The 18126-nt window shown below is 32.0% G+C and overlaps 1 protein-coding gene across 1 annotated transcript in view; it reads right to left on the bottom strand.

Annotated features, from left to right (window-relative positions):
* Positions 1-18126, bottom strand: part of LOC129950003 (regulator of G-protein signaling 17) — a 131256-nt gene that overhangs the window by 55522 nt on the left and 57608 nt on the right. The window contains exons 3-5 of the mRNA XM_056061761.1: positions 8889-9099; positions 8382-8741; positions 7943-7951 (exon numbers count right to left, since the gene is read on the bottom strand). Coding sequence (XP_055917736.1) covers positions 7943-7951; positions 8382-8740 — 368 coding nt within the window. The 5' untranslated portion in view covers position 8741; positions 8889-9099. The remainder of the gene's footprint in view (positions 1-7942; positions 7952-8381; positions 8742-8888; positions 9100-18126) is intronic.

Genomic DNA, 18126 nt, shown 5'->3' with positions numbered 1-18126 from the left:
CAACGTTCGTCGTCCTCGTCCTCGTCCTCGTCCTATAGTCTTTGTCGTTGATGATGATGATGATTATGATGATAATAACACAAACGTTGTTGTTGTTAATTTTTATTTTCCAGAGAAGTCTCTTATCGTTATCCATCGGAAAACCCTAACAACAAAAATTACAACAACAAAGATGTCGAAGTTGAACAGAGATACGAAAGTATATCCATAGCAAGGTTGGCTGGGTTTCTGATTCTGAATCGGATTCTGATGCTGATGACGGAAGACCGAAACATCCAGCTAACACCCACGTCTCACGAGATGCATAATATACTCTTGAAATATGAATTTTTGTGGTGTTTATCTTACAAGACCAAGAGACCCGCATATGTTAGGAATAGACAGATTTTGTATTTCACTTTTTCGTTTTTCCAATATCTGCTAACGAAAGAAAAAAAAAATTCCCTTAAAGCTTCATTCATTCCACTGGAAAGTGATGGATATATCAAAAGCTTTGATATGATGGGGAAATTTAAATTCCTGTGCCTCATGAGCGCAAAAGGGGTAACAATGTTTAGGAGATAGGAGAATAAAGAAAGTTCGGAAAAATCTTGGAATGATTGGAAATTCTTTTTTCGAACTTCCAGGAATGCGTAAGCTTTCTATATTTTATATTCCAGTGTTAATGTTGATTGGAAAGTAGGATACCTGTAGTGTTTTTTTCACGAGATATACGAGTTTAGGATAGGACAATCTTTTTTTTGAGATTTCTTTTTGCTAAGTTTGTAATCCAAGTTTTTCCAAACTTAAAAATTATCCAAAAACTCGTCAGAATTAGGAATAAACACTTTCAAAAAATGTCAGAAGATTTGTTTTTTTATTTGTGCCTTGATGTTGAAAGTTGGACAATGTTCAGCAATGAAATATCTAGGTAGGTATGTGGTTGATTGTTCCAAGACTTTAATGAATGGAATCCAGAGAACCTCCTTACCGTATCGTCCCTGCACCAGCAACAACAACAACAATAACAAAACCAACAAAATACAACGGATACATAGAAAAAACTATAGTTATAGGGTATGTTGTATACAAACCCAACAAAAGAAAAAGAAGAAGAATCTGTAAATTGTAGATGGCTTCCGGTTTTGTTAAAGGCTCTGTTCTTCTACTTATTTTTTTCGTCTTTCACTTGACTCATCACTTGCTTACATTTTACATTTTATACAAAAATATGCGATGCGGTTGGGTTTTACGACTTTTTAAGTTTCTTCTTTTTATTTTTTTACATTTTTTTGTTGTTGTTTCCTTATTAAAAAAAAAAGTAAGCCCAGAGGCACAAAAAAGATGAAGATTTTTTTAAACCTTACACAAAAAGCTATAAATTTCATGCGTGTCCCAAGATTAGTTTGAGATAGACACGAATGGATATATGAAAATTCTGGAAGACGAAATATCCCAAAAAAAAAAGGATAAGGGAGAGATGGAGAGGTGTTTATATGATGTTCATATCCTTTTAAGAGTATAGATTCACATCGCATTGTATGTGTGTATGTATGTACCACATATCCGGGGGTAAACTGAAACTGACATAACCCCAAGGATACCGTTAAATGATGAATTACTGTATATATGCGTGGGAATTGGATTTTGGATTTTTATTGCTCAATTTTGTAAATTTTCAAATAAAAAATTCTAAAATTGTCGTTCATACATATTTTTGAATTTCCTTTTTTAAGAACGATGCAGAAGTTTTTATTGAACTTTTCTTAAACTAAAAGAGTTATAGAAATGGTACAAATAAGTTTGAATGTGCATAATAAAAAAAATCATTCTAATGTTCTAGACATGAGCCCGGTCATTGCCTTTGCTTGTATGTTAATTCTAGAATGATTTTCTCATGTACATACTAATTCTATAGTTTTGAACTTCAAATTATATAAACGAATATTTTTGATCTTAAGGATAAAGATAGGTAAAACAAAGATTAAGTTAGTTAACATTAAAAAAAAATAATGGAGATTTTTCAAGTTTTTTAAGTTATTTGCTTTAAGACTAATAAACTAGTGGTGATACTGGGGGTGATACTTTTATTGTTAACTATTACCTACTAGAATTCAACTTAAGCTTTGTGATGCTATTATCTTACAATTATTGCTTCTAAAAAAAAAACTTTCTTTGAAATTTGTAAGGTGTTAAATATGAAAACAAAATGAAAGCTTAAGCGTTACGGAAGTTTTGTTAAGACGGTACACGTAGAAATCTCCCCCCACCTTTGGGGCGTCTTGAGAGCCCTGGGCCGAATAGGATTTGGAAACAAAAAAAAATGGCATAATATATTATATTTTTTTTTAAATCTTTAGGTTAAAAAAATCATTTTAAAACGAATTTGTGTGTTTTTTTTAAATATTTTGACTATAAAACAACAAACTAAAAAACAACAAATTTGTAATTATAATTTTGTTTAATTAACCTTTTATAGTTGATCATTTTTCTTTTATAGTTTTTGATAATTGTTGAAGCAGAAAATAACATTACTAATCATCATAAACTCTTAAATTCCAATTCTGTAACTGTCAAAATTTAATTTTTGAATTCAATTCTGTAACTCATATTATACCAATCGCCATCTTTTTTATATGTATAAATTCGCCTTAAAAGTTTAACTGAAAATGTAACGTAATCTCTCTTTCGAAATTACATAAATTTTTGTATAAATACCTTCTAACGAAATAAAATCTTTTGGACTCTTTTGATGTTTTTAATTTTTTTTACTTTAATTTTATGTAAGTTTATTTCTTATATTTTTTTTAATTTGGTTTTGTTTTAAGACATATATGTAAGTTTAAGTATACAATAAAATAGTATTGAAGGCATACTCTCTGACGGATGGTGTAAGACCATCAAAATATGTGGCACGCGAACTTCGTACTATTTTTCGTTGCATTAAGTCTTTATGATTAGCATTTGGTTTCTGAATTTTGGCACTCGCTTGAAATTTATCAAGTTTTTCCATTAGATCATTTATGGAAGAACATAGTAAATAAATCAAATTGGCAGAAACGTCAATCGTTTTTTTTTTTAACGCTCTTGATGATTTTATGAATTCTTTCTTGTACTGTGCTCCAAATTTCTATTAAAATGAGGAACTCCATTTTTGACATTTTCTTAGACAGGCTAAGCGCTTCGTTTTTTTGAGGTTAGAGCTTGTTCTGGATCTCTAGTGGTAGATGCCAAGGCTTTAATAATTTGCTTATAATTAAGAGGGAGAGCGTTAACTGCATCAACTAGTGCAGACCATCTTGTTTCAGAAATGCTTTTTATATCTCTATGTGAACGTAAACATTCATTCAATTTATTCCAGCGATGGCTAGAAGCAGAAAAAGTTGTATATTTTTTGAACCACTTGAAAGAAACTTGTTGCCTCCTTCACATAACCAGCCGCATGAACGCCTACTAAGTTAAGAGAATGTGCTGCACAAGGTTTAAAGGTATCACATTCGCACAACTCCTTTATTTGCTGATAAATAGGAGTTCCCACATTTTTTTAAATGATCTGCGATGAATGAATCAAATTCATTCAGCCATTATCTTAAGACCAAATTAAAACATTCACATCAAGCAAAACATTTTAAACAACAATTTATTTTAATATCAATCAATTTACTAGGGAATCCAAAACTTTAATTATTAATTATTAAAATTGTTATTAATACATAAATTGGGTGGCGCAACAGTCCGTTGTGAACCAGGGCCTAGTGACTTACAACTCTCAACCATTCCTGTGTGCGAGTACTGTTTTCAGGAATGAAAGGGACCTACAATTTTAGGCCGAACGGCTAATTTGAGAAAGCACTTTTTTATGACAAGAATTACTCTTGAAGGAATTGTCAATTCCTCGCAAGAGGCAGTACCCGCGAGAATTATATTTTTAAATTAATGTGGCACAGGCAGGGATTGAAGACCCCTTGCATGACTGCCCAACGCACTAACCATCATGCTACGGGTACTACACAAGTAAATTGTTAGCTTGCATTAAAAGACGGTCATCCGAACATGTATAAACATTAACAATTCGTAAAAATGAACAAAGAAAACAAACTGAAACGGAATTATTATTTGAAATAAGCAGACTATTCTATCCAAGAAATCTCTCCACAGTTGGAGTACGAAAAAAGTTGGCTTTATCAATAGAGCTAAATAAAAGAGGATCATTGACAACAAGCGTAGGAACTGAGGAAGAGGAAGAATTCCTCATGTTTTTTACAAATGACCAAAAATTTTTACTGCCTTTGGGACATTGCAGTATTTTTGGTCATGTAAAAATTTGGTCCTTCGAATATAGGCGTTGCAGGCCTTCCTGGCTTGCTTAAACTTTTTCCGGTTTTCCTCAGTTGGTTTGGCTTTAAAACACTGGAAGCTCATCTCTTTCTCCTTAATAACCTTTCAGCTCAAATAGAACCATGATTTAACCTTGGGTGTAATACTTTTAACCCTATTGGGGATGAACGTTTCCATTCCCAGATAAATCATACTAGAAATCATATCTGCACTGGAGTCTACGTCGCTACTGAAGAAGCATAGCGACCAGTTAAAGATCCTGAAGAAATTATTGAGACCGTCCCAGTTGACTTTTTCGTACTGCCAAACGGTTCTCTTTGGAGCTCTTTCTTTAACTGGATTTGTTTGACACGAGAAATAAGCAGATATGATACTGTGGTCCGATGTGCCTAGAGGCGTCAATACACTGATTGTGTACTTATCACGAACAGAAGTAAGAAACAAGTCAAGTGTATTTTTTGCTCGGCCGTTAACGTCTGATATACGAGTGGGCTAATTGACAAGCTGAGTAAGATGGTTAAACTCAGCAAAAATCTCAGCACACATTTCTTCAGGGGTTGTCTGGCCCGAATGGCAAAGCCACGATGAATTGTGAACATTGAAATCGCCCGTAATAACGATTTCACTGTATAAATACAAGGAGACAATTCTTTGTATGGAGTCAGACAGAGCATCAAATTCCTGATAAGTTAAAACTCTGTCCAGGTTTGGGCTCCAATAAAGAAAACAATAGTGAATGATGTGCTTATTCACGGAAAGTTTTAACCACATGAAATTAAAAAGTGAGTTATTACAATGACCGTATTGTGGTAAAAGTTGATATGCAACATCATTCCTAATATATATGGCGAGACCATGGTGTGAGAAGAATAATGGCACTAAGCAATACCCATGAATACAAAATTCAGCAGGATCGGAATCTTCACCTACTTGGGTTTCACTCAATGCCAAAACAGCTGGTCTGTTAGAGTTAATGAAGATGTATACAGACAGAAAATTTGATCTCAGCCCACGAACATTACAACATTACAATATAAAAAAAAATCTTAAAATCAAATGTTATCAATTAGAGATAATAATAAGAATGATAAATAAAACAAGAAGAATAGTATAATAAAATAAATATTTTTAAAAAATATAAGCTTAGCATACTTTTAAATGGGGTTCATTTAAGTGATAATTGAAATCAATATTATTTGTACTTTATTAGTCTCTCTGACGAATCGAGTTATAGACTCATTAAATGCATAATTCACACCAAAGGTTTCCGTTTACTCTAGAAGCAAAGTTCGAATTGTCAGACCTCAAAAATGAGAATATAAATCGATTAAAGATAGAAAACAAGGACAGTAAGCAGGAAAAAAAGCACTTTTTCATGACAAGAATTACTCTTGAACGATTTGTCAATTCCTCGCAAGAGGCAGTACCCGTGAAAATTATTTTTTTTAAATTAAGGTGGCACAGGCAGAGATTTAACCCAAGACCCCTTGCTTGGCAGTCCAACGCACTAACCATCATGCCACGGGTACTACGTAGCTATACAAATTGCAGAAGATAAAACCAAGCAAAAAGTTATTGGGATCAAAAATAACTCCAAGATTTTTTTTTGAAAGTTCTTTCTCGAAATATTATGACTAATTGGCTGAGCTTACACTTTTTGTAAAGCTTTGTCTTGGAGATGCAAACAGTCGTTCCAACTTAATACACTACTAAAAATGTTTAAATTATAAGCAAATAACCAACTCATTTGATTTAAAATCAAATCACGTAAGTCAATTAATAATAAGAGAAATAAAATTGGACCTAAATGGCTTCCTTGAGGAACACAAGAAGAAACTTAAATAGGCTCTAAGATAATCAAATCAATCCAAACATACGAATGCGTCTTTTAAGATACGACAAAAACCACTTAAACATGTTTGATTGGATACCAATTTTATCTGATTTTGTTTATTGTAGGCAGGATCGTATAAGTTGATCCTGAATATTGCATACTTTTAAGAATTCTATTTGAGTTTTGTAGTTTTCTTTTGAAATTCCAAAAATGTTTAGTGTTTATATTCAAATTAAATTCCATAAAATAAATATAGATTTCGTAACAAAATTTACTGAGAATCATGGGACTGTTTTCAAGCTTGATATACTGGCCACTCAAACTGACTGTTGGCAAATTGCTAAAAATGGCTTAAGCATTTTACTAAGTAGTTCAAAACTTTGCGGTATTGTTTTAAATATTTAGCATAAATATCAATAAATCTCTTGTTTTATGAACAAACTAATCAAATCCCAGTAAAATGCTTTACCTAATTGGTTAAATGTACTACATATCTCTATAAAAAAGGTCCTTGAACAACAATATGATTTTCCACACTTTCATTGAAATGATCCATAAATAACCTTACTTTTACGTGTTAAAATAGAAAACAATGTATTTTAAATTTAATGAATTACAAAAATTAAGTATACGCCACAGTTAACGATCATTTTTGTTTTTACTTTTAACTATAATTGAGCGCCAGTTTTCTAACACTATTTGAACTAACAATGTGGTTTCATAAAAAAAATCGAAATAAACCGTTTTTTGCTTTAAACACCATTCTCATTATGTTAACTTTCAAAAAACAAAAAAAATTAGATGGAATGAGATAAAATGAAATTTGCAATTAATAAAATTAAAATCAAAATAATTTATTTCAAGTTCAACTAATGATTTAATCGTTTGTCTTCGAACCAAAGACTACTCATATATGTAATTATGGTGAATTAGGATACCTCATCTTTTCTAGTGGTATGTCCAACAACTATTTTACTTTCATTTCGAAAACTAAGCGCTTCAGCGAGTTATATGACAAACCTTACAGTTGATTTATTTAAATTTGCTTTTTAGAAAAAAATACTATTAAACAACGATTCACAGTAAAAAAAATGATAATGTATTAATATTTTTAATATTTAAAAAAACTCCATTATAACTGTTTCTGTATTGAACGTTCCACTGAACTATAAGTTTATCAAATAAATTCAAAGAATTTCTTAACATTTTGTAATATTGGTATCGAAATAAAGTTATACATTTTGAAAAACAAAACAATCTAATTATAAGAAAATCATTCTTAAAAAAATAATTGAAAACATCATAATATAAGAACCTTTCAAAACTTAAAAAAAAACAAGATGTCCAAAAATAATAACATTTAAAAAATGCACTTGACAAAAATATAATGATTATCATTTCAATGTGAACTTCTTAAAAATCTCTTTTCCGATTTTCTTCTTTCAAAATACTAATTAGGTACTCATAATTGTTAATGGAATCATCAAAAACATATTGACAACATATTTCCAATTCACCTGAAGTCTTAAATTTTTCTCCTTAAAAAAAAGATAACAACAAATTCTATTTAAAAACCTCATTAATTGATGTCAAATTGTTTTTTTTTAAGATATTTGCACAAAGTTTTTCTTGTATGTTTTTCTTTTGAACTCATTCAATTTTAACTTGCATCTCTCAAGTCTCATCATCATATCGAAAAACCCCCAAGTGGGCTCCAAGTGGGGCACCACCTGATGATAGTCGATGTCGATTTTGATTTCGATTTTTCTTTTGTATGTGTTTTGAACTTACCATTTCGCCCTGTTTAGTTGTTGTAGTTGTTTTTGGGTGCATCGATATTTGAAGAAGCGACCAAACAGTCAATTAAATTCATGACCACAAGAATTCCACAAAAGCCATTTTCCAACAATAGCAATAAGAAGAACACGACGACGGATGTCGATGACGACGATGATAGATGGAAAGAAAAAAGAAAATAATTTCCAAAAAGGAGGAATTAATTGAGTTTTCCAACAAAGATGTATATTGTACAAGTTTATCATATATGAGGGAGGGAAGGGGAATGTTGGGTAAAGGAGATACAAAAACACAAAACTCAGTACATACACAAAAAATACTTCTAAATTGAAGTTAAAATGCATCTCAATCAGAAATATATTGTGCATGGACTTGAAGAGACATAGTGAGAGAATGTTTAAGCATTGAATGCGTTGTTCTTCAAAAAACTTACCATGAACACGAACAGCAGCAACACCAGCAGAAGCAGCATGGCTTCTGGGATTGCTGCCTTTGGAGTGGTGCCTCTTGGAGTGCATTATTATTGCCGGTGCCCAGGACACTGGTTGTTGTTAACACACCGCCCACATGAATGCCACCGGGAGCAACAACTGTGGTGATTCCGCTACCGCTGCCGTTGCCACCACTTCCGCCTCCACTTCCGACACCACCACCACCGCCATTACCTCCTCCACCGCCTCCGCCACCGTTTCCATTACCTCCAGTTAGTTGAACATTACTTGTGGCTTGTGATGCAGAGCCCATGCCACGGAGACGGCACCCCGATGGCAGCTCTGAAACCGTACAGGACATCCTATTTCGAACACAGTATATAAATGATGGTTAGGTTAGATTTTTAGAAAGTTCCATGGTATAGTCGAGGGAATAAGGTAAATTCAATTTTGAAAAGTTAAAAGCTTTATAAACGAGACTATATAGAAGGAAAAACAGATGAACTCACTGAGTTCTGTTGCCAGAATTTGTGTTTGCTGCTGGGTCTATGAAACAGGATTACTATATTTGATGTTGTTGCCGTTTCTGGTACTGGTACTGGTGCTGGTGAGCCTTGTGCTGATGCTGATGCTGGAGCTGATGGTGAGCGAAGAAGCACTTGAGTGAACTTCAAACGTTCCAATCTTTCCACTAGCCATCACACCGGTTCATGTTAAACTCTGCAATGAGTGAAAGAAATGGAAGAAAAACAAATTTTACTATAAATAATAATTATAAAATTTTATGTATTTTTATTTATTGGATATTTCACTTTGATCTACGGGTCGGGTATGTTAACTGTCGAAAATATAATTGGCTTTTCTGTGCTCTGATTGCAAAGTGTACAGCTGAAAAATATGCTATGAAAGGTGTAGGAACATTGCAAATGACTGACTGCTCGTTTGTTTTTTATGTTTATGATGGACCTGAAAGAGGGAGGAAATCCGGTAACATAACCGCTTTGGAAATTTAAGACCTTTTTTTATTATTTGAACACCCCCAAAAAAGGCTGTCCTGTATGTAACACCCTATTGGCTGTTTGAAACAGTAATTGTTATTTGAAATTTAAATTGGTAACTCTGAAGCACATTTTTGGTAATTGAACTTTTGAAATGAAATTAAGTTAAATGGATTTTAAAAATGGTAAATAAATAAAAGATTTGAAAAAGGGATGAATCCAGTTTGGATGTAATTTTTCATGCAATTTTTTCATGTTCTTGAAGTTTTAAAATCACATCATGCCTAACAACTTTTAAAATCTTTGAAAAATGTTTCTTCATATGTGGCTGAAATTCCACACTTTAAAACAATGGTTCAATCTATAGTTAGAAGTTTGAACATTCTTTCAGAATCGGTGATTGGGTGGGTTACAAGAAACTAAATAAAATATTTATATTTTTAAAAAGAATATTAGAAAATAAGAAAAACTTGTTGTCTTTTTATGAGATCTGAAACAGCATCCAAAAAATATGATTTTTAAAAAGAATGAAACAAATAATTAAAGTTTAAACTTGCCGAGAAGTTTGTCAAGTTGTTCGGGACTTTACAAAAATGTTGAGATTAAATTTTTTTGTAAAAAAATTGGGTGAGTATGTTTTATAATTTTTAGGACATTTTTTGTATTTTGTATAACATAAATAAGTTTAAACTTAACACATTTATTTGGTCTTAAAATTTTTGGTAGGTTTTTATTGTATTGTAAAACAAAACCTTTTTGGTTGAGGCCCAGGTCCGCCCCGGACTGTAGCGCCACCTTAAGTAAGTAAGTAAGTAAAACAAAACCTGTCACTGCTATTTTTCTGAAAACTATGTCGGATGTAAAATCTTTTTTTTCGATCTATACAATTATTCTGAAGGTAGTATCATTTTTGTCTTCATAAAATGTTTAAGGTGAAGATTATTAGCAAAATCGTTTTAGCCAATTTATCTCATTTCGTTTAAGAAGAAAAATAACGTTAGTTCTCGTACAAGTTTTCTAGTCAAAAATCAAGCATTCCAATATTCTCAAAAACGGGTCGTTAGATATTTTTTAAATTGTCTCTAAAATTGTCTTTTTTCAATACAATACATTTTCTCAGAAACTAATACACCGATTTACAGAATTTGAATAATATTTCATAATAAAAATATTATTTTGTTTTGAATAATTTTAAAAAAATATTGTTTTTATTTTAAAATTTCTCGATTTGTCTACAATCTCAATCAAAAGTTTTTAGAGAAATGTTTTTGTGTAAGTAAAGTATTCGTATGCATTCGAAAATTAACTGACTTTTTTTAATAAGTACAACAAAAAAACTGAAAAAAAATACTGGTTTCGGTAGCTACTAGGTATCAAAGACTTGATCGGGGCGTGAAGCGAAGTGGGGGAGACCGTATTGTTTTTAGTATGGGTAGTATCATCTCGTTGCGTGAAGCTATTCCAGCTGTAGTCGATTGCGCATTGTGTTTTTGTTTTGAACACGTTCATTAAAAACGATTCGTTCGGCCATAAAAACACAGAGACGATTCCGAAATCATTTTTTTTATTAACAACCACAATCCTGTTCAAAAGTTTGATACGATTATGAAAAATAGATAAATAGTTTTAACAGATTTGGTTTTGGAACTCAAACTGAGCGGAAGGACTCCAGAAAATATTAGTAGAGTGCGTCAATTAGTTGAAACCAGCCTTCTTCAATAGGCTGTATGTCAAGGTCGAGCTTTAAGGATATCAGACCGCTTAGATGATGGTTGTCCAGTTATTGTAGCAAAACGAATACGAAGGTTGCAGAAGCAATGTTGGAAATTTTGGCGGATGACATTGTTTTGATAATAAGCAACGAAGCCCACTTTCATGTATCAGGAGTGGTTTATAAACAAAACTTATGTTATTTAGCATCTGGAAACCTACAAGAGCTCCATAAACGACATTTCTTCAATCTCATGGTCACTATTTAGTGTGACTTTCGAAACTTTTTTTTTTCTTTTTTTTCTCGAAAACGGTCTGTCACTATCTGCACAGATCTTAACTGCAAAATGAAGGTTGATATTTTATCAACTTAAATACTGTACAATTTCAGCAAAATGGGGAAACTTGGCATACATCAAGACCAACAATGGGATTCTTAAAAGAAAAATGCGAGGGGATGTAGAATTGCCCTCTCAATCACCGGATTTCTAACATATGATAACTTTGCATTAGACTATTTCAAAACACGAATATAGTGAGAAAATGACCCAAGATATTCAAGCAGATCCATGGCAAATTCTTTAGAGGATTATGAATAACTTTTTACAACGTCTGCATAATTTTTTTTTGGAAAAACGGATAGCACTTGGCTGATTTGATTTTTCGCACCTTAATCATATTTTTGTTTTTATTTTAAACTTCCCGTAGGAAGTTATTCTAATCGGTCCGAATTGCAAATTGAAAATTTTGAAATTTCTTTACGTTTCAAGGTCACTAGAGTCGAAATAAAAGATTTTTAGAGAGATGTGTTAAGTTAGGTTAACGTGTCTGCGGATTTAGAATCCACACACTAAGCTCAAAGAAAAAAGGTGATACCACGCTACAATTATTAGGGAGGCGGAATGAAATGCTTAGATTAAGCTTTCCAACTCCCTCATTTGCCTTGGAACCGTCTGTAAAAAATTGAATACCTTTGCTATCCAGGAGTTTTTTGTCTTCACATTCATCTCTGGATGGAATGGATACCTGGAAGTTTTTTCCAAATTGGGGTTTAGAAATAGTGTAGTCTATGAACTTTGGTAAAGAAGCAAAGAAGATCAAAATGATGGAGTGCCCTACATTGTTGTTGGTCCATTGAGATGAGGCGTTGAGTCTTATAACTGTACTTGCTGCTACTTGTTTACTGAAGATTACGAGGGTTGTCAGATAGAGGAGATTGTCTAACGCTGCTGAGGGTGTGGTTCTCAATGCCCCGAATAATCAGAGACATGCAGTGCGTTGGGCTCTGCTGAGTTTGTCGTAGTATGTGACTTTCTTCAGTGCAGTCCACCGCACTGTAACCCCGTACATAAGTATTGGTCGTATGGTCCCAGGACATCAGGGTTCTTTCGGGATCCATGTGTGAGCTTTACGCCTGAAATGAATATCTTTCTTTGCAACGACCTCGAGTTTTGCGCTAGCCATGTTGTGAGTGCTGGTGTTCTGCACTTTGGGCTTTTAAAGGAGGGGAGTGGACTCCTCCAAAGACCTTTGTCGCTTTGACGGGGAGTCGTTTGTTTTGTCTAGGATGGATTTAGACAACTCCTGCCTCTTGCTAAGGATGGGATTACTTCCATCCTCCAATGTTGAACCAGGGGGGAATCTGAGCTCTTACGAGCATTCTGGAGAGGTTTACTCTCTTTGGTAGTGGAAAGATCATTATTCACGAACTTTCCACTACCGACCTGAGGAAGCGTTTTGCCAATGACACGAGTACATCCTGTACCGCATTAGAAGGTGGGCAGTGACTTGGCACAAGCCCTTCTCTGGTCTTTGGTACAGGAGTAACGCCAGCCGACGTTGCTGCCGAACTGCCGCCCGGTGTAGCTGGAGTACCGGTACCGGTTTGACGCTTTTGTTTTTATTTTATGTTGTTCATTTAGTTCCCACGAGTAGGCTAAGTAAAGGGGGGTTCATCTGTGCAGAGATTCGCTTACACAGATAAGGCTAGCTAGCTTTTGACTTTAAACTACTTTTAATTCACAGAAGATATTTTTTTTCAACATTCTGTAAATTTTGTTGGTAAAAATTGATATTGACTTTAAACCTATTGCATTCATCCAATTTGAATTTGTTTATAAAAGAAATAAAAACTTTTAAGAAATGCTACTAGAATTGGTTAAAATTGGTTTTCAAACTATTTGTTGGTATTTTTTTTTTGTTTTAATAATTCAACTGATACCTTTTTTAACGAAAAACGAAAACCTACAAACCCTTTAAGCAAGAAAAATCAAAAGTCGGGATGGAAAGTTATTAGTATGGGTCGCTTCCCAGCTTCTTTTTTTTTTTGATAAAATTATAAATTAAGTTCGAAACAAATTCAATTTGCTTTTTTATTTAAAACAAAAACTTCAAAGAAAAATATTATACAATTAATTTTCAACTTAAATATGAATAAACAAATTTTGAGTTTTTTATTTTATCAAATGTAAAATAATTTTGTTAAATTACATTTTTTTTTTAGAAAAATCCAATTTACAACTGTTTTTAGAAATAAAAAAAACTGATAGAAACAGCTTTCGACACAAGTGTAAAGCTTTAAGAAATATTGGAAGACGGGCACGAATGGGAGCTTATCAGTATAGGTTGCTTCATTTAGCCCCTAAACATTAACTATAAAAAAAGTCAGTACTTTTGAATTATTTTTAAGGCCATCACCGTTGGATCACATTAAAAAAAAGGATTTTTTTTTAATATTCCCAGAATGCCTATATTTTCGTTCAACAGGTTCCTAATATAAAATTCTACCTTTTATTTTATAATCAAACAACTACAACCCAATTATGCACTTTATCTCATTTAAATACAAAATTGAGCTTATTTTCAAACAACAAACATTTAATTATTTCAGTATGACTATTCTCTATGTAGTTTCGATTTCAACCAAATATTTTATACTGCCTATTTTTTGCTGCATGCAAAGCTTGAAAAAAATTATAATTAAGAGAAAATATTTAAATTGATTTTTTAACATACCCACATTAAAAAATGGTTTTATTTTTTTTTTCCTACCGAAAACCAAACTATACAAATCAGCACCACTAAAGTTTATACAGAACCTCGTTATAGGCCTATTCTCTCCTTTAATTAAGTCCAATTAAATGCAATACAATGAGTTTTAGCACGGCTGCGAATAAATATATTAACAATTATATTATTAAATATTTTTTTGGAGCGCAATTAAAGCAACAAAAGCTTGACTGTGTACACTGAGGCGTATGTGGACAATTTTTGTTTGAAAAGATTGTTATCAGATAGGAGATTTTATTAAATTTTGATACACACCTCCATTACTTTGTATATTTTTTTAACATTGCTTGTTAATCAAAAAGATACAAAAGAATCTAACTAGTCATGATTTTAAATATTTTAATGTCATTAATGTCGTCTATCATATTAAAACAATTAAAGTGTATTTTCTGTTCAATTTTTTTTTGGAGGCACGTACCCAACTCAAAAACGTAGCCTCAAAACTCCATTTTGGTACATAAGCTTTCTTGTTTTAAATTAAACTAAAGTTAAATAACAAAATGGCTACCTTAGCTTTTGGTAATTTCCTTAATCCATATAACTCCTGAGCTTTCGACATTATTTTATCTTTTAACTGACTATTGACTGAAAAAAAAATAAAATAATTCTTCTACCTAGGATAATTTAAAAAAATAGAAACCACCTAGCTTAGCTCGAACTGGGAGCTATTTGTTTACAAACAAGAAAAAACTCTTATTTCCCCAAATGGAACCTTTTTTGAGTCTTCTATAATGCTCCTATTTGTTCTTGACCCTTTTTTGTCGACCTTTTTTTTCTTGTTAATCTACTACTAGACTTCTTATTAAAATATTTTCAAACTTAGACTCACTAAAATATCCACTTAAACGATGAACTTTTAAGACATTTAATGTAGACTTCTTTCTATATCTATATGTATATAATTTTAAGCCTTGAAACAATATTAAATTTTAATTAAAATCCCTCTTTTTTTTGCTTCTGCAAACAAAAGAATAATAATAAGAATAAGATTTTACATAATTTAGCACTAACCAGCTTGTTAAATGCGATGGTATATATATATGTATGTAGTATACAAGACTTGTGTTTTTTCGGGTCGCCATATTCCATTGGGGGCATAATTTAATAGCTTTTTCTCAAACAATGGAGAAAGTAGTCGGTAGTAAGAATAATATTTTCAACATTTGTTGTTTAAGTTTTTTTTTTGTTTTGTTTTTGTTTATTCTTAAGGTCCTTTAATTTTAAACAATAATAAACTTTTCTACTCCACCATCATCATCATCATCAACATCGTCATCATCATCATCATTCACAAAAACAAAGAACAGAAAACTTACTATACCATAAAACTTGTAAATCTTTCATTTTATCGGTCTTAAATGCTCTTCTTTTGCATGAAAAGTTTTCAAAGTCATAGTGTAGATCCTAGATAGTATACTAGTATGTAGTGTAGATGTAGACGAATGAGTAGAATATGTGTTCATATTCCTTTGGGCCAAAACTAAATGCTCTTAACAAGCATTCCACCATCTACATTCCTTTAAACCATTATTTTATAGGTATGTCTATATTATATATATGTACGTATATCCTTTTTGTTTAAAAATGTTTATATACTTTAAATGAATGACACGAGAAATGTATGAGGGGACAGTGTCTTATTTTTTGTTGTTGTTGTATTTTAGTCTGTTTTTATTTTCATGAACAAACAATCGAGTTGCCATTTTCACTATGTCATGTTCGTGTCAGTGAATTATTTTAATCTGAAATAATATTTTCCCTTAAAATTAAGGACATTTTTTTTTTGTTATTTTCTGCTCCTTCTTCTTTTTTTATAAATCCAAATAAATGCGTTTATGGACATCAGCAGAAACCATCAAGAGGAGGGTTTTGTTCGAGTGCATGACAATTTGAGTTTCACTACACAATGAAAAAGTTAAAAAAATATAAACAACAACAACAAGAACTCAAAACAAAACGAACAAACCCATTAACGACCATTCTTTTGCCTGATACACAACACAACACAGAAGAATACTAAGGCATCCAATTGAAGTCGTGAATGTTTGCTTAAGCTTTTAATTTTGATAGCAACATTGTAAAATTCATAGAGGTATCCTATAATTGATTATCCGGATATGTAAAACAGACCGGAATATAAAATTCAATATTCAAAACATCCATAAAGTAAAAATCGATATGGTGTTTTTAATATAAACACTCTTAAAATAGTTCAGATCTTTATATTTTCTCCTTGGATTGATTATCCGGATATCTAACACAGATCGGAGTCCAAAATTGAAAATCCTAAACATCCGGAAAGTAGACATCGATATAATAACTTTTATATAGACACTTTCGATGTAGTGTCGATCTCCATATTCTTTCTTATAATGGATTATCCGGATATGTAAAACAGATCGGAATCCAAAGTTGAAGATCTGAAACATCTGGAGAGTTCCAGTTACACGGAAAGTTGAATGAGGCAGTAGAAATAAATGGAGTGGCTCTTATAGCTGCACGATTATCTAAAACTATCCGGAAAGCGCGGATTTCTAGTGTGCCCTTCGCATCGGAATATCCGAATAGCTAGAATTTGGGTCCAGATATTCAAAACTTTCCATAATATCGAGTGTTATTTTTGCAAACACACAATCAGCAGCCCGTATGCAGACCACACCAAATACTTCAGATGGTTTAAGGATTGTCTTCAAGAGGCATACGAGAATTTGTGCATTTAAAGAAGCCATTCAATTAAAAATAATAAAATGCTCTACGAACTTCTCGAACAGAGTTTTCCTAAAGTAAATTTCCACAATGGGAAAGTGTTGTTCTAGCGTCAAGCTAGATTTGGACAAAAATCATTGAAATATCTCATGAAATTAAAAACGCACGCCATATAAATAACTGAATGAAAGTATTGAGATCCGAGCTATCTGGATAAATTCTTAACGAAATCGTATTTTCAGATAGGTTATTTAATATTTTTTGAACATTGTTTAGATTTCAATTATGGTCTTTATTCTTAAGTTTCCACATATACAACACTATTCGTACAATATGAATAAAACAATTAAGGTGGAGTCTCGAATCCTTGTTGAATATTATAACTATCTTGATAATCCATGTTATCCATATTTCATGGATCTCAATAAACTAATCCATTTGTATCCCAATACTCGTACAGTTTAAATGAAACAAATTTTTAACTGGATCCGAATAATATAAATAAATGAATGAAACAATTTGAACTTTCCGGATACAACCTGAACTCTCTTGTCTGATTATCGGATACTTTCTCCATAGTTCGTTTGGCTCTCAAACATTGTCTTATGCATACTTCAAGATGCATCTAATACTATCCGTATTATATGATTGAAAGAATTGAAATCCGGATTATCCGGGAAGTGCCGTCTTAAAATTGTCTTACATAACTATCTAGATTAACCAACAATATTCCCATATTTTCGATCTTAATTAAGCTGTTTATTTTTATCTATATATTCACACAGTTTGAATGAAATATATTTGAATATTGATCCGGATAATATGAATTAATTGGACCTATATGGATAAAACCTAAACCCATTTGTCTCTTAAAACTACCTGATTATCCGTAACTATCCAAATATTTTGCGCTTGAGTCTCAATTATTGTCTCAATCATATGTATCCGGACATAAATTACTATCTGTATGATTTAAATGAAACAATTAAAATTAGGACTATCCGGATAGTGAACAATTCAAATCTTGACAATCCGGATAGTGTCGGTTTCAAGTTTTTTTTATAACTTTATATAAATTAACACATTCTCATATTTTGGATCGCAATTGCATTATCCATTTATATCCGGATGACCTAATAATTTGAAGTTCGGATATTGTTAGAAATATTATTTTCACAATACCAATACATTCCTTTTAATGAAAATAATAAATTTAAGTATGTATATGCAAGTATTTTATATGTATGTATGTACAAAACAAATA

The sequence above is a fragment of the Eupeodes corollae genome, chromosome 3 (genome assembly GCF_945859685.1).
Source record: "Eupeodes corollae chromosome 3, idEupCoro1.1, whole genome shotgun sequence".
NCBI lineage: Eukaryota > Metazoa > Arthropoda > Insecta > Diptera > Syrphidae > Eupeodes > Eupeodes corollae.
This window is presented reverse-complemented; position numbering and strand designations above follow the sequence as displayed.